This window comes from Thalassophryne amazonica, chromosome 5 (genome assembly GCF_902500255.1).
Source record: "Thalassophryne amazonica chromosome 5, fThaAma1.1, whole genome shotgun sequence".
Lineage (NCBI taxonomy): Eukaryota > Metazoa > Chordata > Actinopteri > Batrachoidiformes > Batrachoididae > Thalassophryne > Thalassophryne amazonica.
Window position 1 is genome coordinate 27,213,066 of NC_047107.1, and position 26,732 is coordinate 27,239,797.

Genomic DNA, 26,732 nt, shown 5'->3' on the forward strand with positions numbered 1-26,732 from the left:
ATAATATGTATGTGGCACGCATTCATCATATACAGTGGGTGTGAACAGTGCGCAATCAAACCGAAAGTACTGTGTGCCGCAGCCCCTCTCTATGGTCTCATGCACAATAATTGAAGTGAATTTATTTATTTAGAGGACTGATGCAAACGACGCATCTGTAATGTGTCATAGCGCACATTAACATGGAGCTGAACGGATCTCACTGCTGTAATATACATATTATTACCTACTCACCAACTAAATGCTGTAGGAGGTGTGACATGGAACTGTATTGCCAGGCCATGACAAGATTATTCAACACAAAACTCACCTCCAGCACGGAACCCGGACAGCGCAGAGCACACAGGACCGAAACCACAGCCTGTGGTGAAAAGCCTCTCACCAGGCGGCCGTGTGCTGCAAATGACCATGCAAAAAATTAAATCCCATGTGATAATCAAACTGAGATCATGATGTACACACTTGCGTTGTGCTCCTGAAGTGAACAAAAGGTATTGTCAGCATTATAACTTTACTGCTGCATGGATACAGTTTCTCAAAACAATGATACTCCAACACAGAAAATGAGGACAGCCATAGCCTGTTCCTTCATCTAAATACATGGCTTGGATTGCCCACCTGGAGATATTGTAACTGTGGCACAACCTTCCTTTCTGTGGAATAGGATTTCATTTTGCAGTTTCTTCAAGACAAATGTGAAACCCGCCTGTGCTTTTTCACTTGCAGAAAGCCTTCAAGGCAAAAGGGGTGGTGTGATCTAATGTGAAGATGAGATCATCATCATATCTACAGTCATAGTTAATGAGTTACAAGTGAGTACATAAGAAATGCCAAAGAGGGTGGGGGTGTTACCAAGATGGGAGGAATTGTTTTTTTTTTTACCTTAAATCCACCGATACGATGGTCTCTCTTGAACTCCTTGCCATTCTTATACCATTTCAAAGTTGGAGTTGGTTTGCCACTGGCTTGACATCGAAACTTGACAGTCTTACTGGCTGGGACAGCATGAAGCTTTTTCTCCATTTTTTCTGGATGAGCCCACTGTGGAGCCATTGCTAAAAAAAAAAAAAAAAGCCAGAGTCTTTCATTTGGACAGCAGAAAAGTACACATTGCAACTAATAGACACAAAACAGACATTCTATTGTATTAAAATAAAACCTGAAATATTGTTATTTCATGCAACCTAAAACTTGAGTTTCTTTTAATAAGTACTATGAAATGTACATACTTAAAAAAAAAAAACTTTTGTCTCTGGGTTTGACAGACTGTAAACACCTCAACATTTTAACTGAAGCTTCAACATTTTGTTACTCATGAAAATTCAGTAAGGCTTATCTTCTATTATCCATCCCAAATCTAAGGGGGGACCCTCCCGGTGCCTACTCAAGGCACACCTAAATATCTTTACAAAAGGCAGTGCCACTTAGGTGCCTGGCCTTGATGATGAGTAAATTTAAATCCAGCTCTGAGTCACAGCACAGTCAAGGTCAGCATGCGTGTCTGCATCACTTGGCAGCACATAGCTGGTCATGGACACAGCATGCACTCGTAACCAGATGACAAAGCCTGAGCCCTTTAATTGCTGCATAGACAAATTGGGTGACATCTAAGGTTAACCACTGTTGGTCACCACATGCCACTCCTTGTATCAAAGCTGCAGTGAAAGCCAAACGTGGCCCACAAACATGCACACTAATAAAATCACAACGGCCCAAATCACTGACCAATCACAATAATTACTTACAACCCTGTAGCTGTGGGCAAGCGAAAAATGAATAATTGTTGCTTTTGCACTCGTGACATAAAGAGATCAGGAAACGTACGTAGCACCTTTTGTCTGCACAAGATCTTAGCATCATCCTCAGATGAAGCCATGATGTCATCTGATGGAACAGAGGTAATAAATGGTTAGGCATCCAAACACAATTTCACTTATACACATGTTCACACAGTATGTTCACTCTAATAAGAGATAGGCTTTCTAGACAACCAGATCAGCCATGTACATGACTGCCGATTCATGATGGCACATGTTTGTAATTACTGACCAGCGCAAATCATTTGTGAGTACTGCACATCAGTAGTAGGTGGTTCGGCCAAAAATCCTTTTTCAATACATTTTAAACATCAGGCAGTATACCAGCATAGATAATTAAAACACAACAAAAACACCACAACAATTGAGGCCTCCTTATTCTTCAGGTTTTTACTACTCTGCTGCTGCATGTTGGCACCTTATTTCCATGTGCACTTCTTGACGTAAACATAGAACTCACCAATGTTCATTATGTTGTCACTGTTTGACCATGCCATGCAGTAGTGATGGCATGGTATTATTACAAGGCAGGGATGTGTGTCAGTGTGTCAAAAGCCCTCTGGATCAATCAAGTACCCACAATTCCCTACTTTGCACCAATCAGAAGTTAAGAGGACATGCGGTAAAAACTAATGCTTTAAAGTTTTAAACAGTCTTTCCTGATATGAAGGTTATTTATTCATTTGGAACTAAGCACAGTGGCTTAGCGGTTAGCACTGTTGCCTCATAGCAAGAAGGTCGTGGGATCGCATCCCACCTGGGGCCTTTCTGTGTGGAGTTTACATGTTCTCCCCGTGTTTGTGTGGGTTCTCTCTGGGTGCTCAGCTTCCTCCCACATCCAAAGACATGTATGTTAGGTGAATTTGGAACTTTAAATTGACCATAGGCATGTGATTGTGTTTGTCTATATGTGGCCCTGCGATAGACTGGTGTCCTGTCCGGGGTGTACCCCACCTCATGCCCCATGACTGCTGGGATAGGCTCCAGCCCCCCATTATGCTTAATTGGAGTAAGCAGGTATAGAAGATGGATGCAACTAGATATAATTTTCAGACTGGTATACCACCCAGCATTACTGTATTTGTTCAGGGGCCCCATACAGATAGGCAAACCTATTGAAACTGACATGCACACCAATGGAAAAATTAAAGTGTCCATTTCACCTAACCTGCATGTCTTAAAACATGACTTACTCTGTATGAAAACCTCAGAAATTTCCAACATCAAGATGCTGCCACTCGGTGGGTGGGGATTCACAAACAAGAAGCCTTGCCAAAGCTACTGGGGCCACTCCGGGGAGGTTAAAGAGCTGCACGCGGCTCTGGAGCTGTGGTTTACCAACTGCTGTATATGCTAAACATGACCATTTGAGCTGGTGCAGCATTTCTAACAATGACCCTATAAACTTTACAAATGTACAATATAAATATGTCTGTAATGATGCATTTTGACAATGTATGACTGAATCAAAGAACATCATTATGAAGTGATGTATACCAATCAATCGCAAATATTTCGCTGATGCATCTTTGTTCTGTCTGTGAACGTCTGAGATTACCCTATGCTACCCATAATGCATTGCTGCCTGGCACAGCATGTGCTCACAAAACCTTAAAAATTAGCACATTACTTTAAAACGAAAACATATATCTGATATTTTCACTTTATAAAACTCAGACATGACAGTAATTTTAAATAACTTGTCCAAAATGAGTAGGTTAAAATTTGAACCATAAGTTAAAAATGTATGCCTCTGGATGACTTAGGTGATTTTGCAGTTGTATTAGTTTGGTGTTAAAGGAAATGATTTTTTTTTTTTTTTGGTCACCAGTTCTTTATCTACAGAGGATAGAGTGGTTTCTTCTGATAACAGCTCTCAGGGAGATCTCAGCGAGTGAGGGTAAATGGTTGCCTGTCTGATGTTTTATATTCCTTAACAGGCTCACCACAGGGTTGTGTGCTGTCCCCGCTCTTGTATATTTTGTATACAAATGACTGTTGCAGCCACTATAAGAATCGCCATATATTAAAATTTGCAGATGATTCTGTTATAATCAGTCTCCTGCATGGTGATGAAAGGGAACATGGCCCTGTCGTGGCAGATATGGTTCAGTGGTGTGACGACTCCTTCTTGCAGCTGAATGTTGACAAAAGATATGGTTATTGACTTTCGGAAACGGATGTCCTCACCCAAAACCACTACAATCAAAGGCCAACAGGTGGAGCATGTGGACAACTATTAATACTTGGGACCGCTGATCGGTAGCAAGTTGAACTTTAATGACAATGCAGACCTGCTGTACAAGAAGGGGCAGCAGCATCTGTTTTGTCTTTGTAAGTTGTCATATTTTCAAGTGGACAGGACAATAATGACCCTATTTTATAAATCTTGTATTGAATTGGTTTTAACTTTTTCGATGATGTGCTGGTACGGAAATCTCAGCATTAAAGCAAGGAAGCCACTTCACAACATTGTAGAATTGTGCAGCAAGCTTTTGGGGGCCCAGCAGACCTCACTGTCTGACTTGTTTTCCAGACAGGTGAGGAGGAAGGCTCAGAGAATTTTATCTGATCTGGCCCACCCTCTCCATGGTGAATTTTGTTATTTGCCATCTGGAGCGAGGCTTAGGTTTCCTACAGTAAGGAGTAAAGATATAAGCATTCCTTTTGTACCTGTGGCTATCTCTGTTCTGAATGCTGATCGGAGGAGAGAAGCAGATACATAGGGTTGATGGCAAATCGTGTTAGGTAACTCGGTTCCTTTTCCATCGATCCAGGTCTGTACTGTGTCCCCCTTGTGTACTGAATGTTTGGTGTGTTTTTGCTTTTCTTTTCTTTTTATTCTGTGCTTTTCTGTATACCCATTGCTGTACAGCTCGTTGCTCCTTTGGAGACATTGAATAAATAAAGTGAAAGTAGCGCTTGTCAAAGGAAATCTGCTTTCCATCAAATCAAATGTAAACACCAATTAAAGAAAAGAATAGTAAAGAGTTCAAAGTGAAATCTGACCAGAGCTGCAAAACAACCATGAGTATGTGACACACACACACAGTACAATTAAAACTGTAAATTAAAACACGACTGGTGTAATTTTGTTGGCATCTTATTGGAGATAATGTCTGAGTCAGCAGACAGACTGTTTGGCATTCTTAGATTTCTTTTGAGATACATCAGAGCATGGCTCATACTCTCCCATCAAGAAGGTTTAGATGGAGCAGGAGCCATGACGAGAACACACAGAGAATTTGAACAAATAACCCGCTCTGGCTTCCTCACACATTTTTCAACAGAACTAGAGTCAGACCAGATCCTATTCTGTGAAAGGTGGATCGTGGACAACCAGGCTAGAGTGAGGGACACAGATAGGAGAAGGAAATTCAGAGAGAGATAGAACCACTGATACCTTCAAAAACGGTCAACCATGCAGAGTGATGAGAGAACCCGATAGAATTGCCCGCCAAGCAGGTGTACTCCCCAGCATCATCAAAAGACACATTTCTCAGTTGGAGGACTTCCATTTCTTTGTCCGTGGTGTTAAGGCCAGCGGTCTATAAAATAAAGGAAGCAGACCCAACAAGAGGCCCAAGAGGGAAAAAGGAACCATGAGTAAAGGTTTCTGAAAGAAAAAAAGAGATGGAGGAGCGTTTTCCTCCACGTTCCCTTATCACCTTCCCCACCAAAAACAACACCGGGAACTCCTGGAAAGTATTCCGCCAGGAACAGCCCTCCAGTCTCTGTTAGTGGGGAACTGGTTAGCTAGATTCTACACTGCCGAAGCCCTGAATGGGTCATCCCATCACCACATTGAATACATTAGTCCAGTGGTGTCCACAAACATTCCAGAAAGGGCCAAGAGGCTGCAGGTTTTCTTTGCACCCGCTGACTCCAGCAGGTGATTTCACTGACAAACTCATCCCATCTACTCAAAGTGATGTTAATCAGTGAAATCACCTGCTGGAGTCAGCGGGTGCAAAGAAAACCTGCAGCCTCTTGACCCTTTCTGGAATGTCTTTGGACACCACTGCATTAGTCTCATCTCTACATGCACGAGATGAGTAGCATGGAAAACTCCACAGCAGAACAGGGCACAGTCCAACCGTCACATACAACAATTTCACCCTCACTTTGGCAAACTATGTAGGCAGTAGACAAATAACAGGAGGCCTGTGAAATACAGGTGAGTGAGAAAGCTGGAAAATACAAAAAGCACTTGAGAAATGGCCTTTAAGGACAATGAAGGGCAAGAGAGCAAGAATAATTGAAGACAATAGCAAGAAAGGCCTATATTAGGAAGGCAGAGCACAGGCATAGGGCAGTAGTGAGAAGGGGTCCAACATAAACCTGAGACTACACACATTCAATGTTCTGCTGGGAATTTTCCATAGTGTCATTTATACTCAGGAGCACTGAGGCAGAAGAGAGGGAGGGAGAAACAGAGGGAGGAGAGAAACAGCTGAGGTTGTCTCGAGGTAAATGGCCCAAATTTTCCAGACGGTCCTGACAGCCTTGTCCTGCACGCCTGCATGGTGGTTACCTGTGGAATCATATCTGGTGACTGTCAGCCAGGCTGACTGATTGGCCTCTCCTACATAATTGGACACTTTACATATATATTCTCTGCTCTCCTCTTCAGTCACATTGTAGAGGGTCAGCACCTGAGTATCCGAGCTATTAACACCAGAATGCTGGAAATAAAAACAAGTCATGTGCAACATGCAACAAAAACAATAAACAAGAGCAATCAGAGATTTTCTGATGTCTGCCAATCCAAATCTGGATCACCTTCAAAATTCAATGGAATCTTCTATGCCCTAATATCTATTTGTGGTACAAATTTGGTGAAAATCCGTGCTGCTAACAGTAATCCTTCAAAGCCTATATAAAGTAAAACTTGATCCAGAATCCGGTGTTGCAGACCAACAGTCCCCCCCTAAAAATCGGTCCACCCTACCTTCACTGCGCATGCGTCATTTCAGAGTTCAGCAGCACGTCTGAGAGGGATGCTCTACACCCAAAGTGATCAAATGCATTAATGGGATTATTAACCAATCAGATGAAGAGGTAAAACCTCTTAAATCATTCTAAAGTCAGTTATAACCAGAAACGAGGCCGTGTTAAGCAGAAAACAAGGCAATAATTGGTGAGTCGTTATTGACGCTCTGAAATGATGTAGGCACAGCAGCTGCTGTGCGCTCTGATCAGTCTGCCGTCATTTTTTTTTTTTAATCATGAAATAATGCTGAATTTATGTGGAAATGATTGTTGTACAAAAGCTTCAAATATCTGTCGCTGAGATAGATGATAACTGGAGTGCAGTTTGAAGCAGAAACAAGGTGATAATCAGTGAATCTCTGGTGACGCTCAGAAATGAAGCTGCTGAGCTCTGAATGATGCATGCGCAGTGACGGCAGGGCGGACCGATTTTTAGGAGGGACCGTTCGGTCTGCGACACCAGATCCAGATTACCTCCAAAATTTAATGGAGTCTTCCATGGCCTAATATCTATCTGTGGTGAAGATTTAGTCAAAATCCATGCAGTACTTCTGACATAATCCTGCTAACAGACAGACAGACAAATAAATAAATGACAGTGATTTTATTACGTCCTTGGCGGATGTAATAAAAAGCAATTCATGAAAAACAACGGTACATAAGATTAACAAAGATATATAGGCCACACATTTTCACAGTTACAACAAAGAGATAAAATAACATTTAAAAAAGTCAAATTTTTCAGTGCACTTTGTGTTATGTGTCGGACGCAGCCCGGAGAACCGACCAGTGTTTGAAGGACCCAGTATGAAATAAGCAGAGCACGGTACAAAGGATAACTAAATTTAATTACATAACAGTGGTGTGGAAAAATACAACAAATGAGTGCGCGGTCTGGCGTGGTGGAATGCCAGTGTGCTCCCAGCAGCACTAACGGTCCAGAGCCAGAAACAGTTCGGACCCAAGGACCCCGCCGACACCCCCCAGGTGGCCGCGACAAACCGAGTCTGTGAAAGAAGAAACCATCATGTGAGTCCACACTCCACACACAGAGAGACCGCTCAAAGGTGTACATAAACAGCAAACACTTCCTGGCTTAATTACTAATCAGCTTCCCACCCTGCAGGCATGGAACACCCTGTTCACATACTCAAACTGCAGTGGAAGCTGATTAAACGACTAACATAACAGCTCAATACAATAAGGTGTGAGGGACACCACATATACCGACTGTACAAATGTTAGTCACAAAATCTAACGTACCTCAGGAAGTGTGCTGACGAGCGTGAGACCTCACCCCCTCCTCTTTCACAGACCATGGTGTCAAACCTGGTACAGTCTCTGCATCCACTGATGATGAGATGGCTCTCGAGACGACGATCTCACCCGTCTGGTCACAAGGTCGAGTCTCTGGCAAATACACACTGTGTACTCCAGACTTAAATGCCACCATGCTCCAATCCGTGTAGATGCACCACAGCTGTGAGTCCTGATGAGCTGCACATGATCAGCCTCAGGTGATCAGGGTGAGGTCCTGATGACTCAGCCACACAGCCACTCAGTCCTAAACGCGCGCCACCTGGAAGGAAAAACAAAAGACAGAAACAAAAGGCAGCCAGGCACGCCAGGCACCCCCAGCCATACAACACTTTGGCCATCTTTCACACTCAATATTGTAGATTTGATAAAACAATTGACAAAAATCAAAATAGAACTAGTATGCCTCAGTTCCAGAAAAGTGTTCACTTTAATTTTGTAAAAATTCAAGTGATTAAGATGTGTCTTATATGAGTGATTTAATACAGATCGAGCTGCAGCACTTGTCAAAGTGAACTCCTACCTTGAGAACACGGACGTATGGTAACCCGTCAGGACCAACATGGCTCCCGTTAACCTTGATATGCTTCAGCCACTGAATATGAGCCGGAGGATCACTGAGCACTTTGCACTCAAACTCCACATCACTGCCCACCACAGCGGCCTGATTAGCTGGCAGACCAGCCTGCAGAATTGGCCTGTGTGGAGAGCGTTCTGAAAAAACGGACACGGTGGTGTTATTTTCTGCAAATTTATTAAAAAAAAACAAAAAAAAACACCCTAACCAATCATGTGTACAGTTGTATGCAAACGTTTGGGCACCCCTGATAATTTTCATGATTTCCTTTATAAATCATTGGTTGTTTGGATCAGAAATTTCAGTTAAATATATCATATAGCAGATGAACACACTTATATTTGAGAAGTGAAATGAAGTTTCTAGTATTTACAGAAAGTGTGCAATAATTATTTAAACAAAATTAGACAGGTGCATAAATTTGGGCACCCTTGTCATTTTATTGATTTGAATACATTTAGCATTAATTATTGGAACACAAAATTGGTTTGTAAGCTCACTGACCCTTGACCTCCTTACACAGGTGAATCCAATCACGAGAAAGGGTATTTAAGGTGGCCATTTGCAAATGATTCTCCTCTTTGCATCTCTTCTAATGAGTGGCAACATGGGAGCTTCTAAACACCTCTCAAATGACCTGAAAACTAAGATTGTTCAACATCATGGTTTAGGGGAAGGATACAAAAAGCTATCTCAGAGACTTCAGTTGTCAGTTTCCACTGTGAGGATCATAGTGATTAAATGGAAGACTGCAGGCACAGTACTAGTTAAGCCCCAAAGTGGCAGGCCAAGAAAAATCTCAGATAAGCTGAAGCAAAGGATGGTGAGAACAGTCATAGTCAACCCACAGACCTGCTCCAAAGACCTACAACATGATCTTGCTGCAGATAGTGTCTCTGTACATTGTTCAACTATACAGCGCACTTTGCACAAAGAGATGCTGTAACGCAGAGGAAGCCTTTTCCGCATACATGCCACAAACAGATTCGCTTGAGGTATGGTAAAGCACATTTGGACAAGCCAGCTTCATTTTGGAATAAGGTGCTGTGGACTGATGAAACTAAAATTGAGTTATTTGAACATAACAAGGGGCAGTATGCATGGCGGAAAAAGAACCCAGCATTCCAAGAAAAACACTTTCTACCTACAGTAAAATTTGGATGTGGTTCCATCATGCTGTAGGGCTGTGTGGCCAGTGCAGGTACTGGGAATCTTGTTAAAGTTGAGGGTCACATGGATTCCAGTCACTATCAGCAGATTCTTGAAAACAATGTTCATGAATCAGTGACAAAGTTGAAGTTGTGCTGGGGTTGGATCTTTCAACAAGACAATGACCCTAAACACTGCTCAAAATCTACTAAGCATTCATGCAGAGGAACAAGTACAACATTCTGAAATGGCCATCTCAGTCCCCAGACCTGAATATTATTGCTCGGAAACCAACAAACCTGAGATGTTTTGTAAAGAAGAATGGTCCATAATACCTTCAACCAAAATCCAGACTCTCATTGGCAAAGCTTCTGGGGAAAACCTGGTCTTGTTAGGAGAGACGGCATCCATCCCACTTTGGATGGAGCAGCTCTCATTTCTAGAAATCTGGCCAATTTTCTTAAATCCTCCAAACCGTGACTATCCAGGGTTGGGACCAGGAAGCAGAGTTGTAGTCTTACACACCTCTCTGCAGCTTCTCTCCCCCTGCCATCCCCTCATTACCCCATCCCCGTAGAGACGGTGCCTGCTCCCAGACCACCAATAACCAGTAAAAATCTATTTAAGCATAAAAATTCAAAAAGAAAAAATAATATAGCACCTTCAACTGCACCACAGACTAAACAGTTAAATGTGGTCTATTAAACATTAGGTCTCTCTCTTCTAAGTCCCTGTTGGTAAATGATATAATAATTGATCAACATATTGATTTATTCTGCCTTACAGAAACCTGGTTACAGCAGGACGAATATGTTAGTTTAAATGAGTCAACACCCCTGAGTCACACTAACTGTCAGAATGCTCGTAGCATGGGCCAAGGCGGAGGATTAGCAGCAATCTTCCATTCCAGCTTATTAATTAATCAAAAACCCAGACAGAGCTTTAATTCATTTGAAAGCTTGACTCTTAGTCTTGTCCATCCAAATTGGAAGTCCCAAAAACCAGTTTTATTTGTTATTATCTATCGTCCACCTGGTCGTTACTGTGAGTTTCTCTGTGAATTTTCAGACCTTTTGTCTGACTTAGTGCTTAGCTCAGATAAGATAATTATAGTGGGCGATTTTAACATCCACACAGATGCTGAGAATGACAGCCTCAACACTGCATTTAATCTATTATTAGACTCTATTGGCTTTGCTCAAAATGTAAATGAGTCCACCCACCACTTTAATCATATCTTAGATCTTGTTCTGACTTATGGTATGGAAATAGAAGACTTAACAGTATTCCCTGAAAACTCCCTTCTGTCTGATCATTTCTTAATAACATTTACATTTACTCTGATGGACTACCCAGCAGTGGGGAATAAGTTTCATTACACTAGAAGTCTTTCAGAAAGCGCTGTAACTAGGTTTAAGGATATGATTCCTTCTTTATGTTCTCTAATGCCATATACCAACACAGTGCAGAGTAGCTACCTAAACTCTGTAAGTGAGATAGAGTATCTCGTCAATAGTTTTACATCCTCATTGAAGACAACTTTGGATGCTCCTCTGAAAAAGAGAGCTTTAAATCAGAAGTGCCTGACTCCATGGTATAACTCACAAACCCGCAGCTTAAAGCAGATAACCCGTAAGTTGGAGAGGAAATGGCGTCTCACTAATTTAGAAGATCTTCATTTAGCCTGGAAAAAGAGTCTGTTGCTCTATAAAAAAGCCCTCCGTAAAGCTAGGACATCTTTCTACTCATCACTAATTGAAGAAAATAAGAACAACCCCAGGTTTCTTTTCAGCACTGTAGCCAGGCTGACAAAGAGTCAGAGCTCTATTGAGCTGAGTATTCCATTAACTTTAACTAGTAATGACTTCATGACTTTCTTTGCTAATAAAATTTTAACTATTAGAGAAAAAATTACTCATAACCATCCCAAAGACGTATCGTTATCTTTGGCTGCTTTCAGTGATGCCGGTATTTGATTAGACTCTTTCTCTCAGATTGTTCTGTCTGAGTTATTTTCATTAGTTACTTCATCCAAACCATCAACATGTCTATTAAACCCCATTCCTACCAGGCTGTTCAAGGAAGCCCTACCATTATTTAATGCTTCGATCTTAAATATGATCAATCTATCTTTGTTAGTTGGCTATGTACCACAGGCTTTTAAGGTGGCAGTAATTAAACCATTACTTAAAAAGCCATCACTTGACCCAGCTATCTTAGCTAATTATAGGCCAATCTCCAACCTTCCTTTTCTCTCAAAAATTCTTGAAAGGGTAGTTGTAAAACAGCTAACTGATCATCTGCAGAGGAATGGTCTATTTGAAGAGTTTCAGTCAGGTTTTAGAATTCATCATAGTACAGAAACAGCATTAGTGAAGGTTACAAATGATCTTCTTATGGCCTCAGACAGTGGACTCATCTCTGTGCTTGTTCTGTTAGACCTCAGTGCTGCTTTTGATACTGTTGACCATAAAATTTTATTACAGAGATTAGAGCATGCCATAGGTATTAAAGGCACTGCGCTGTGGTGGTTTGAATCATATTTGTCTAATAGATTACAATTTGTTCATGTAAATGGGGAATCTTCTTCACAGACTAAGGTTAATTATGGAGTTCCACAAGGTTCTGTGCTAGGACCAATTTTATTCACTTTATACATGCTTCCCTTAGGCAGTATTATTAGACGGTATTGCTAAATTTTCATTGTTACGCAGATGATACCCAGCTTTATCTATCCATGAAGCCAGAGGACACACACAAATTAGCTAAACTGCAGGATTGTCTTACAGACATAAAGACATGGATGACCTCTAATTTCCTGCTTTTAAACTCAGATAAAACTGAAGTTATTGTACTTGGCCCCTCAAATCTTAGAAACATAGGATTAGGCTTAAAACTTTCCTTTTTGCTAAAGCTTATAGTTAGGGCTGGATCAGGTGACCCTGAACCATCCCTTAGTTATGCTGCTATAGACTTAGACTGCTGGGGGGTTCCCATGATGCACTGTTTCTTTCTCTTTTTGCTCTGTATGTACCACTCTGCATTTAATTATTAGTGATCGATCTCTGCTCCCCTCCACAGCATGTCTTTTTCCTGGTTCTCTCCCTCAGCCCCAACCAGTCCCAGCAGAAGACTGCCCCTCCCTGAGCCTGGTTCTGCTGGAGGTTTCTTCCTGTTAAAAGGGAGTTTTTCCTTCCCACTGTAGCCAAGTGCTTGCTCACAGGGGGTCGTTTTGACCGTTGGGGTTTTACATAATTATTGTATGGCCTTGCCTTACAATATAAAGCGCCTTGGGGCAACTGTTTGTTGTGATTTGGCGCTATATAAAAAAAAATTGATTGATTGATTGATTGGAAGCTATAGGAAGCGTTTAGAGCAGGGGTAGGCAATTATTTTTTGCCAAGGGCCAAATGAGAAACAGAAAATATTGTGGAGGGCCGGGCCAAAAGGCTAAACTCAAGTCTGCACAATAATAATTTTATTCCTATATAAAAAGCAGTAAATTGTTTTGACAAACTCGATGTTCTGATTAGGCAGCGAAAAAGGTTACCTTACAAAAATGTAATTTATTCAATCAAATTTTCCAAGACAATCGTTTACAAAATGTTAAATATTTCTGCCTCATTATATTTGTGATCATTTTCGGTCACATTGACCGCAAAACGCATTTTGAGTTTAATATACTGTTGAAACTGAAACATACTGTTGGAACAAGGAGGTTCCTAGCTTTCTAAAGACATCACATCAATTACCATCATCAACCAGTAATTAAAGACAAGTCACAATATCATTGTCACTGAATCAAAATCAAATCAATTTCATTTATATAGCGCCAAATCACAACAAACAGTTGCCCCAAGGCGCTTCATATTGCAAGGCAAAGCCATACAATAATCACAGAAAAACCCCAACTGTCAAAACGACCCCTGTGAGCAAGCACTTGGCGACAGTGGGAAGGAAAAACTGCCTTTTAACAGGAAGAAACCTCCAGCAGAACCAGGCTCAGGGAGGGGCAGTCTTCTGCTGGGACTGGTTGGGGCTGAGGGAGAGAACCAGGAAAAAGACATGCTGTGGAAGACAGCAGAGATCAATCACTAATGATTAAATGCAGAGTGGTGCATACAGAGCAAAAAGAGAAAGAAACACTCGGTGCATCATGGGAACCCCCCAGCAGTCTAAGTCTATAGCAGCATAACTAAGAGATGGTTCAGGGTCACCTGATCCAGCCCTAACTATAAGCTTTAGCAAAAAGGAAGTTTTAAGCCTAATCTTAAAGTAGAAAGGGTGTCTGTCTCCCTGATCCGAATTGGGAGCTGGTTCCACAGGAGAGGAGCCTGAAAGCTGAAGGCTCTGCCTCCCATTCTACTCTTACAAACCCTAGGAACTACAAGTAAGCCTGCAGTCTGAGAGCGAAGCGCTCTGTTGGGGTGATATGGTACTATGAGGTCCCTAAGATAAGATGGGACCTGATTATTCAAAACCTTATAAGTAAGAAGAAGAATTTTAAATTCTATTCTAGAATTAACAGGAAGCCAATGAAGAGAGGCCAATATGGGTGAGATATGCTCTCTCCTTCTAGTCCCTGTCAGTACTCTAGCTGCAGCATTTTGAATTAACTGAAGGCTTTTCAGGGAACTTTTAGGACAACCTGATAATAATGAATTACAATAGTCCAGCCTAAAGGAAATAAATGCATGAATTAGTTTTTCAGCATCACTCTGAGACAAGACCTTTCTAATTTTAGAGATATTGCGCAAATGCAAAAAAGCAGTCCTACATATTTGTTTAATATGCGCATTGAATGACATATCCTGATCAAAAATGACTCCAAGATTTCTCACAGTATTACTAGAGGTCAGGGTAATGCCATCCAGAGTAAGGATCTGGTTAGACACCATGTTTCTAAGATTTGTGGAGCCAAGTACAATAACTTCAGTTTTATCTGAGTTTAAAAGCAGGAAATTAGAGGTCATCCATGTCTTTATGTCTGTAAGACAATCCTGCAGTTTAGCTAATTGGTATGTGTCCTCTGGCTTCATGGATAGATAAAGCTGAGTATCATCTGCGTAACAATGAAAATTTAAGCAATGCTGCCTAATAATACTGCCTAAGGGAAGCATGTATAAAGTGAATAAAATTGGTCCTAGCACAGAACCTTGTGGAACTCCATAATTAACCTTAGTCTGTGAAGAAGATTCCCCATTTACATGAACAAATTGTACTCTATTAGATAAATATGATTCAAACCACCGCAGCGCAGTGCCTTTAATACCTATGGCATGCTCTAATCTCTGTAATAAAATTTTATGGTCAACAGTATCAAAAGCAGCACTGAGGTCTAACAGAACAAGCACAGAGATGAGTCCACTGTCTGAGGCCATAAGAAGATCATTTGTAACCTTCACTAATGCTGTTTCTGTACTATGATGAATTCTAAACCCTGACTGAAACTCTTCAAATAGACCATTCCTCTGCAGATGATCAGTTAGCTGTTTTACAACTACGATTTCAAGAATTTTTGAGAGAAAAGGAACACTGAACTGTGCAGAAAAAAAAGAGAAAAGTGTCTCAGTACACTAGTTCTTATTGTCTTTGCATGTCTTTGTATTTTCCACCACGTTCACATTTTAGTATTTTTCAGTTCTTTTTTCTTGTTCAGTGAGAGAAATCTAGTCTCTGTTGATCTTTAACAAGTGTTTCAGACTGTGTGGCTGTATGTGTGGTGAGTGTGAAGGCACCGTGCCAGGCTGTGTGGCATGCACTGTGCAATGGCGCAGTACCAGGCTGTGTAGCGATCACTCCATGCCAGGCTCTGCTATACTCCGGAGGACACACACACGCAGCCACAAACGGCTTGGGAGGTGGACGAAGGTCACCCGCAACACTAACTTGATAGAATAGGAAATATTTTATTCTTTAATTTCCAGCTATTTGTGGGCCAATCCGAGTCAGCCAAACGGCCAGATATGGCCCGTGGGCTGTAAAATGCCCAGGTGTGGTTTCGAGGCAGTTATTTCTGCAAAAGGAGGATCTACTAAATATTGATGTATTTTTTCTGTTGGGGTGCCCAAATTTATGCACCTGCCTAAAACTGTGTTTGTCTGCTATATGATATATTTCACTGAAATTGCTGATCCAAACAACCAATGATTTATAAAGGAAAATCATGGAAATCATCAGGGGTGGCCAAACATTTACATACGACCGTACATAAGTATTAACAGCCTTTGCCATAGAGTTTAAAATTGAGCTCAGGTGCATCCTGTTTCCACTGATCATCCTTGAGATGTTTTTACAACTTAATTGGAGTCCACCTGGGGTAAATTCAGTTGATTGGACATGATTTGGAAAGACACACACCTGTCTACATATAAGGTCCCACAGTTGACAGTGCATGTCAGAGCACAAACCAAGTATGAAGACAAAGAAATTGTCTGTAGACCTTCAAGACAGGATTGTCTCCAGGGACAAATCTGGGGAAGGGTACAGAAACATTTCTGCTGCTTTGAAGGTCCCAATGAGCACAGTGGTCTCCATGATCTTTAAATGGAAGAAGTTCAAATCCACCAAAACTCTTCCTAGAGCTGTCCACCCCTTCTAAATTGAGTGATAAGGGCAGAAGGGCCTTAGTCAGTTAGGTGACCAAGTACCCATTGGTCACTTTGTAACCTTCTGGAAGGTTCTCCTCTGTGGAGATCGGAGAACCTTCCAGAAGGACAACATCTCTGCAGCAATCCACCAATCAGGACTGTATGGTAGACTAGCCAGACAGAAGCCACGCCTTAGTAAAAGGCACATGGCAGCTTGTCTGAGGTTTGCTAAAAGGCACCTGAAGGACTCTTAGGTCATGATAAACAAAATTCTCTGGTGTGATGAGACAAAGATTGAACTCTTTGGTGTGAATGCCAGGCGTCATGTTTGGAGGAAACCAGGCACCATCCCTACATGAAACATGGTGGTGGCAGCATCATGCTGTGGGGATGTTTTTCAGCAGCAGGAACTGGAAGACTCTAGATTGAGGGAAACATGAATGCAGCAATGTACAGAGACATCCTGGATGAAAACCTGCTCCAGAGCACTCGTGACCTCAGACTGGGGTGACAGTTCATATTTCAGCAGGACAATGACCCTAAGCACACAGCCAAGATATCAAAGGAGTGGCTTCAAGACAACTCTGTGAATGTCTTTGAGTGGCTCAACCAGGGCCCAGACCTGAATCTGATTAGTACATCTCTGGAGAGATCTGAAAATCGCTGTGCAGTGATGCTCCCCATCCAACCTGATGGAGTTTGAGAGGTGCTGCAAAGAGGAATGGGCAAAACTGCCCAAAGATAGGTGCACCAAGCTTGTAACATTATATTCAAGAAGAGTTGAGGCTGTAATTGCTGCCAAAAGATGCATCAACAAAGTACTGAGCAAAGGGCGTGAATACTTACGTACGCGTGATTTCTTAGTTTTTCATTTTTAATAAAATTGCAAAAATTAAAAAAAAACAACTATATTTTCATTATGGGTTGTTGTGAGTAGAATTTTGAGGGGGGGGGGGGGTGTAATTATTCCATCTTGGAAAAAGGCTGTAACATAATGTAGAAAAAGTGAAATGATGTGAATACTTTCTACGTCCATCCACTTTTTATACCCGCTTGCTCCCAATTAAGGCTCACAGGTGGGTTGGAGCCTATCCCAGCAGTCATAGAACATGAGGAAGGGTACACTTTGGACAGGACGCCAGTCTATCACAGGGCCACATATAGACAGACAAACACATTTACACTCACGCACACCTATGGTCAATTTAATTTGATAGATGGACTGCATTTATATAGTGCATTTCCATCTGCATCAGATGCTCAAAATGCTTTACAATAATGCCTCACATTCACCCCGATGGAATGATAGATTTTATTCATCCCACTGGACTTTGCTGGCAGTGAAGCTTCAAACCCACAGAAGAAGAAGAGGCAGGCCAAGCTTCCACTTTCAGAGGACATGTCCGGCGTCCAGTCCTCATGGACAGATTGCCAGTGAGAGGACATGTCCAAGTCCACCATTCACTTCTCACGGACAGATCGAGCGCGCAAAAACCAGATGCAGCTCTGCTTTGCTTTCACCACCGACTTTTATTTTGATAACCGAGTTCCCTCGTAAAACCGGATGTTACGCACGCAAGCGGAAGCAGTTCAGACGGCGCAAACGATAAAAAAAGAAGGAGGGACAGAAGCTAGAGAATTCAGAACGTGAAAGAGTTTATTATTCTACTGCTGGTCAAGGGCGCACACGGTAAAAAAAAAAAAAAAAAGCCTTTCCTTGTCCTGTTGTGAGTTCTGTGTGATGTTACATACTGAGTGTTTAGAGGCGTGAATCGCTAATTAATCGCTAATTTTAATCCTATTTTCTCTCAACATAAATATTCACTGAAACTTTATTTTCTCTTTAGTTTTCACGGTGTTCAGTGAAGCAATACAACTTGTCAACAAAATAAATGCACTTTATTGACATCAGTATGGATCGTGGACTCAATAATTGACCAGGACGTAGTTACAGTGAAAACGTGTCCTACTCTTCATCCTGCTGAGTTGCAAAACGGCTGCCATTACACCTGACTACGAGCTCAGAGCCAGGAGCTGCTTCGTCACCTGCTGTCGTGGACCTCAGGATTCAGCAAGCAGCTTTGCTTCATCACCCGCAGCCTGCAGACTACAAGATTCATCATGCAGCACTGCTTCATAATCTACATGGGATTTCAGCCTTTGCTTCAAGGTTAGCTGTCACACTCTTAAAACGGCATCCTTGCACATTAAATGGTTAGCTTCATGATACATTAAAGAGACTCAAGTGTAAAGTGTCATCACAGATTTACAACCTGTGTATATTTGATGTGCTTCTTGAAATTCGATATTTGCATTTAATGTGTTATCTTCAAGTTTCATTCTCTATGTAGTCAATGTTAACCATATTGTTGCTATTTCATTTCTGACAAAGTGATTGATTGGAATGAAAAATGTCTTTCCACAATGACACACAAATTCAGGAGCTTGTTAGACTGCCCGAAATTTTGCCAATCAGCTTGCTAGAGGAGTTAGATGATCAAAATAACATACCTGATGAAGGGGTGTCAGACACAGAGTTAGGTGCAGCCGCACAAAAGGTGAACATAAGAAAATCTTCAAGTGAGAGACGCGTGACATCTAAGATGCTAGAATACAAAGAGCAGCAAATGGCTGAAAGAGAAAAGAAGTTTTACTCAGCATATGAGAAATGGAACGCTTATGCTAGAGATGTTCATGGCAGTCTAAAAAATGAATGTCTTGATAGCGACCTCTGTGACATAATGGAATCTCTTGAAAAGCTTGAAGCTATCGCCAAGGTTGAATATGATCATTTGCGAGAAAGGGAAATTCCATCTCAAGAAATAAGGCGAAAGATTGATGCATGCTCGGCAGTGACAGGAGATTTAACACAATTAATGAAAGTACGCCTCTCTGAAGTAGGGGAGCATTTTGATGCAGATGCTGAAAGGCCAAGGCTGCATATGCTTCTTGACAAGGATTATGCCAAATCCGTATATGGCTCAGCAGCTGCCAGATTATCTGTTGCCAGCTTCCCCAAACCTGCTTCAGAGTCATCAAGCTTAACAGCCAAGAGGGCCGAAATGGCTGCCCAGTTAGCTGCAAAAAAGATCGAATTCAAAAGAGAAAACGCCATTAATTTGCAGCGCCAAGAATTGAAAAGACTTGAGCAACAAAGGGATCTTGAGGTTATGGAAGCCAAACTTAAGGTGTACACTGAAGTAGAGACAGGTGGAAATAGTCAAGTATGTAGCTCTGCTGGCAGCAAAGTGATGGCTCCTTGTCCTGCATGTCCATGCGTGGGACATCAAGAAACTTCAAAAAATGAAACATCACTTCTACAAGCACTGACTGACTCAGTCGTACTCACACGACTTCCAGTTCCAGAACCTGGTGTATTCTCCGGCGATCCGCTGAAGTTCATACAATGGAGCACGAGCTTCAAAGCTCTTATAGATCAACGCTGTCCCAATCCTGCCGACAAGTTATTCTACCTGCAAAAGTATGTGGCTGGAGAGGCAAGGTCACTTCTGGAAGGTAACTTCTACAGATCTGATCAAGACGCCTATCAGCAGGCCTGGGAGAAGTTGAATGCCAGGTATGGCCACGCCTTTGTAATTCAGCGTGCATATAGAGAGAAACTGAACAGCTGGCCTAAGATTGGTGCACAGGAGTATATAAAACAGAGAATTCAGCGACTATCTGCAAGCATGCGAAAGCGCTATGCCTCATGTTAAAGGTCTGCAGGTGCTTAACGACTGTGAACAGAATCAGAAAATGTTAGCTAAGCTGCCTGAGTGGGTAACTTCAAGGTGGAATTGTTATGTTACTGAGCAGCTGGATCAAGCCAAAGACTATCCCACCTTTAAAGAATTTGCTTCCTTTATCTCAAAGGAGGCACGTATTGTATGTAACCCAGTCTCGTCGCTGTATGCTTTGAAATCCACTGAGGAGAAGTTGACAAGAGAAGCCAAGCGTCCAAAGGCAAACACATTTGCCACAAATGTGCAAACCTCAGACACCTCAAGTACCACAGTCACACACCACACTAGTAATGAAACTAAGGTAAAGGACCCCAAGAATCCAAAGAAAGAAAACATAGCCCCACACAACTCAAGCACAGTTAAATGTATGTACTGTGATGGAAATCATTCCATACATAAATGTCAAAAGCTAACAGCAGCCTCTGTAGAGGAAAAGCAAAAGTTTGTCAGAGACAATAAGCTGTGTTTTGCGTGCCTGAGAAAGGGTCACAACTCAAGAGACTGTCAAAGGAAAGCCATGTGTGGCAAATGTAAAAAGAACCACCCAACTCCATTACATGAAGACTGTCCACCTGTGGAGAAGTCATCATTGCAAGGGACTCCGGACGTGGAGGGAATTGCGTCTACACTATCATGCAGTGTTAATGGAGCTGAAGATGGGAGCACATCTATGATAGTCCCTGTATGGATCTCATCATCAACCAGCACAGGATCAGAGACCCTAGCCTACGCTTTATTGGATACTCAAAGCAGTAAAACATTTGTCGATCAGGAGGTTTGTGAAAGGTTGCAAGTAGCAGGGGAGCCCGTGAAACTCAAACTCTCCACCATGATGGGAAAGAACTCAACAATAGAAAGTCAGAGAGTCAATGGACTTAAAGTCAGAGGCTATTCATCTGAGCTCACCATCAGCCTACCTCCTGCATACTCCAGGGACTTCATTCCACTTGAACGTGCGCATATTCCCACTTGTGAAACTGCTAGCAAGTGGAATCACCTTGCAAGCATAGCTAATGAAATGCCCCCACTGATGGATTGTGGGGTTGGATTACTGATTGGCTATGACTGCTCAAAGGCACTTGCACTACGTAAAGTCATTACAGGTGATGACAATGAGCCCTACGCCATCAGAACTGACTTGGGCTGGAGTATTGTTGGGAGTGTGACCCTGAGTGTGAACTACCAGGATGTAACAGGGCTGTGCAATCGCATATGTGTTAAAGAGCTGCCTTCTGTGTCACCAGCTGCTGTGATTAGAGCACTCGAGTCTGACTTTGCAGACACCAATGCAGGAGGAAAGAGCATATCTCAGGAAGACATCCGATTTCTCCATATCCTGAAAGGAAGAATTCAACAAAAAGAACGTAACCATCTGGAGATGCCCTTACCATTTAAGGCACGTCCATGTCTCCCAAACAATAAGAATCTGGCCTTGGTCCGACTGAAGCATCTGAAAAGAAAATTAGACAAAAATCCCAAGTTCAAGAAAGACTACGTGAACTTCATGGAAGGTGTCTTCAATGATGGCGATGCAGAAGAGGCTGACAATGAACCAGAGCAAGGTAATGTGTGATACATCCCACATCATGGCGTTTATCACCCAAGAAAACCGGAGAAGGTCAGAGTAGTTTTTGATTATTCTGCAAAGTACGAAGGCACTGCCTTGAACGATCATCTTCTCACTGGACCTGATTTGACCAATGGACTGACCGGGGTGCTATGTCGCTTTCGCAAGCATCAGACTGCTGTGATGTGCGACGTCGAAAAGATGTTCCACAGATTCCATGTCAACAAGGAGGACCGAGATTTTCTGCGGTTCTTGTGGTGGGAAGGTGGAAACACGGAGTCCAAGCCCAAAGAATACAGGATGAGAGTCCATCTCTTTGGAGCGGCCTCATCCCCAGGTTGTGCCAATTATGGCATGAAGTATCTCGCTAACCAGAATGAGAGCGAATACCCTTTAGTAGCAGACTTCATCCGAAAAAACTTTTATGTTGATGATGGCATCACAAGCCTCGCGTCTGCCGATGCAGCCATCAAGTTGGTGAAAGGAGCTCAAGCTGTGTGTGCTAAGGGACAATTACGCCTTCATAAATTCATCTCAAACAACCGAGAGGTTCTGGATTCAGTCTGCAAAAGCGAGAGAGCCAATGGAGTAAAAGATGTGGATCTAAGTCACAATGATCTCCCATTCCAAACAGTACTTGGAGTGGGATGGAATGTAGAGACAGACACTTTCTCCTTTAAGGTCTTACTGGCTGAGAAACCAATGACATGGCGTGGCATCCTTTCAACTGTAGCATCTGTTTATGACCCATTGGGGTTTCTGGCTCCATTTCTTCTCTCAGGAAAGCAAGTACTTCAGCAGATGTGTCAGAAGGGCACTGGCTGGGACGAATCACTTCCAGAAGAGTTGAAGCCAAGGTGGGAGAGCTGGGTCAATGACCTTAAGAACCTGGAACTGATTCAAATCCCAAGATGTTACTCACCTGAGAACTTTGGAACCATCCTGAGAATGGAGCTGCATCATTTCTCAGATGCTAGCAGTCAAGGCTATGGTCAGTGCACCTACATAAGATTTGTGAGCGAAGAAAAGGTACATTGCGCCCTGGTAATGGGCAGTGGTGGGCACAGATAACCAAAAAATTAACTTCGATAACAGATAATAAGATAACTGAAAAGTTATCTTTGATAAAGATAAACCGATAAACCACCCAAAAATGTATCGGAAGTTACAGATAATCGATAACCGATAAATTCCGGTGTTGTCTGTGGGATATTTGCAGTTACTAAAGAGCTGAAATTGATTGATTTGAGCTTCATTTACACTCATCAAGCTTGTGCAGCAAGACTCCTTCAAAGAAGAGCTGCTCATCCTGAGCCAGAAACCAAGAAAGCTGTCACACAATAATCCACTGTACAACCTCGACCCAGAGCTCCATGATGGCATACTCAGAGTCGGAAGACGTTTGAGGAAAGCATCCTCACCTTTTGATGTGAGGCACCCAATAATCCTGCCGAACAAAGGTCATGTAACACGCCTCATTCTCAGCCATTACCATCAAAAGACACAGCACCAAGGAAGAGGGCAAACCCTCAATGAAATTAGAGCCAATGGTTACTGGATCCTTGGAGGAAGTAAAGCTGTCGCCAGTTACATAAAGCAATGCGTCTTCTGCAGAAAGGTTCGAAGGCCCACAGAACAGCAAAGGATGGCAGATCTTCCTATAGATCACACCGAACCAGCGCCACCATTTTCATTCTGTGGCATGGACTGTTTTGGTCCCTTTTTCACCAAACAGGGCCGCAAGGAACAAAAGCGGTATGGTCTTCTATTTACATGTCTCTGTTCCAGAGTGGTACACATAGAAATGCTCGAAGACCTGAAAACTGATGCCTTCATCAATGGCTTAAGATGTTTCGTAGCCATCCGAGGGGCAGTGAGACAAATAAGATCAGATAAGGGATCAAACTTTGTTGGTGCGCAGAATGAACTAAGGAAGGCCCTTCAAGAACTTGATGAAGAGAGAGTTGCAGCATTTCTGGTGGAAAGACAGTGTGACTTCTGCATGAATGTTCCAGACGCAAGTCACGTTGGAGGTGTCTGGGAGAGGCAAATATGTACAGTGAGGAATGTATTGAGTTCAGTACTTTCACAGAGCGCTGGAAAATTGGATGATGCCTCTCAGGACATTCCTTTACGAGGCCATGTCCATCATAAACAACCGTCCACTCACAGTAGACAGTATGAACGACTCCAAGAGCCTTGAACCATTGACCCCAAACCATCTGCTCACAATGAAATCCTCTGTCCCACTGCCCCCACCTGGCAAATTTGTTAGAGAAGACTTATATGCCAGGAAAAGATGGAGGCGGGTGCAATATCTATCAGAGCAGTTTTGGTGCAGAGGGAAAAGAGAGTATCTTGCTGGGATCACCCTCAGGCAGAAGTGGCACGTCCCAAAACGGAACGTACAAGTTGATGACATTGTTATCATTCAAGAAGATGCGCCTCGTAATGAGTGGAAGCTGGGAAGGGTTGTGAATGTGTGTAAAGATGATGATGGACTCGTCCGCAAGGTTACCATACAGTTAGGCGAGCGAAAGCTGGGGAAAGAAGGCGAGCGTAAGCCATCGGTTGTTGAACGTCCAATCCAAAGGTTAGTTGTCCTAGTCGAAAGCAGCCAAACTCCTAGTCTTGAAATAGAAGCTTTATGAGCTCACAGTAATGAAATTACCATTGATTTACTCCGTTAAGCGTGTGTCAGGCCTAATGTTTGTGTAAGTCATAAATCAAATGGTAATTGGTGGGAGTGTAAATGACACCACCGACTTTTATTTTGATAACCGAGTTCCCTCGTAAAACCGGATGTTACGCACACAAGCAGAAGCAGTTCAGACGGCGCGAACGATAAAAAAGGAGGGACAGAAGCTAGAGAATTCAGAATGTGAAAGAGTTTAGGGGCGCACACGGTAAAAACAAAACAAAAAAAAACAAACAAACCCTTTCCTTGTCCTGTTGTGAGTTCTGTGTGATGTTACATACTGAGTGTTTTGAGGCGTGAATCGCTAATTAGCATAACAATGCTTCGTTTGCATTCAGTGCATTGCTGTGTATGAGCCAGCTAGCACTTTATCACAGTGCTTTTCTTGAGATGATCGTTCATGCTCTATTGAATGTTTCCTTGCTTACAATGCACCTTTATTGATTTGCATACGGTCTTAATGTTTTAATCCTGTTTTCTCTCAACATAAATATTCACTGAAACTTTATTTTCTCATTCTTTAGTTTTCATGGTGTTCAATGAAGCAATACAACTTGTCAACAAAATAAATGCACTTTATTGACATCAGTATGGATCGTGGACTCAATAATTGACCAGGAAGTAGTTACACTCCTGTAAGTTAAATAAAGTCCATTATATAACGGCTGAGTGGATCCTTGTCATTTGATTGGTGCTTTGTATGTCACGTGACATGGATTATTCATCCCATTTGTGTTGTATTGCATTTACAGTGCACTTTGGTTCCATACCTTTGGTACCATTGCACTCTATACACACACACGTACAAAACACATCCACTGCACTGTAAGCCGTCTGACGTGGGATTTTTTTCTGCTGCACTGAGGAAATACACAGTCTTTTTTTTGGTGGTACAACTTTGGCAACAAGCACCTTCCCGCTTGTGTGAGTGTGCACCACATGGCGGAGTTTGTTTTGCTGACAGATGACGATTTGATGCACAGCCTAGCGGACTTCATCATCAGAAGTATTTTTGGACTCCTATTTAAGTTTGTGTTGGATTGCTGATGTCAAAGCAGCAGTGACGCACCAAAGCTGGATTCATTTCTGATGTTATTTTTTTTGGTGCACTGAGGTACCAAAATGTAAGTCCCTTTTCTGTTGTTTGTAAATTAATATAAAATGATAAGGATCTATATTAGCCTTTATATAAAACAAATAATGAATGTTTTTACATTCTTTCAATGGAACGAATATTTAATTTGGTGAAAGACATTTGCTGAATGACATCACTTTGAGCAGGTAGAATCAGTTTATCAGTGAAATCGCCTGGTAGAGTGGGTGGTTGCAAAGAAAGCCTGCATCCTCTCGGCCTGTTCTGGAATGAGTTTCAGACCTCTGACTTACGTAAAAGCTACATACTTTCTGTGTCCATTGCTCTATGCCAAAATGGACAGAAAAAATTAAACATTTCAAATTTCATTGACCACTTTGCGTCCCTCAGCGTATTGCCACATAAGACCAACGTGGGGCACCGTAAACTCAGCGTAGTCGGTACGCCGCATTATGGAACTCTGCGTAGGCCCGGTGTGGAAGGGGATTCAAGAAGATGGACTATTTCCATTGTGTGAGTACAGGTCTGACATTAACAATCTTCTGTTGCGTGCTACGTCTGAAAGGGCAACTCCAGACAATGTCCAGACTCCAAATATGAAAAACTGGAAGAGGAAGAAAAAGAAACTTCAGAAAAATGGACAAGCTGGAAGATAATAACAAAAGAGACCTCAAGCCTTCAGCATGATAAGGTTCATATTCCTGCAAAAACAAAGTATTTGCCACCTGTAGACCCTGTCGAAAATTAGGGGTCAGCCTTAAAGTCACACAGAGATGGAGCACAAAGCATCTTTATCTTCTTCAAAACAAAATTGATTGTTCAACAGTTTCACTTCAATTAATTAAATCCAAACTGCTGGTAAAGTTAAACAAACTTCAAGCGTACTCTTAATAATGGAGCGCACTACAAATAACACACAAAACCAACTGAACATGCAACAGGTTGTTCAGGTGCATCACTGACATGTGACAACCAGAAAAACAGTAAAAAAAAATAACAATCAGCTCACCAGTAAGGCTGTTAATCAATTTATTCATTTACTTTTAGTCTGATTGATATCAGAACCCCACTGTCAGTAAACCGTGCAGGAAAAACTTCCTGACCAAGTGTGGGAATGCAACAAACTCCACTATTTGGAGTAAGAAACATATCAGTCATGTCATAACAGCTACATCTCAAGAAACAACCC

The 26,732-nt window shown here is 42.1% G+C and overlaps 1 protein-coding gene across 1 annotated transcript in view; it reads right to left on the reverse strand.

Annotated features, from left to right (window-relative positions):
- The window catches only part of LOC117510220 (fibroblast growth factor receptor 1-A-like), a 42,405-nt gene that overhangs the window by 15,044 nt on the left and 629 nt on the right, over window positions 1–26,732 (reverse strand). The window contains exons 2-5 of the mRNA XM_034169844.1: window positions 8,650–8,840; window positions 5,221–5,365; window positions 1,825–1,884; window positions 883–1,055 (exon numbers count right to left, since the gene is read on the reverse strand). Of these exons, the coding sequence (XP_034025735.1) occupies window positions 883–1,055; window positions 1,825–1,884; window positions 5,221–5,365; window positions 8,650–8,840 (569 nt within the window). The remainder of the gene's footprint in view (window positions 1–882; window positions 1,056–1,824; window positions 1,885–5,220; window positions 5,366–8,649; window positions 8,841–26,732) is intronic.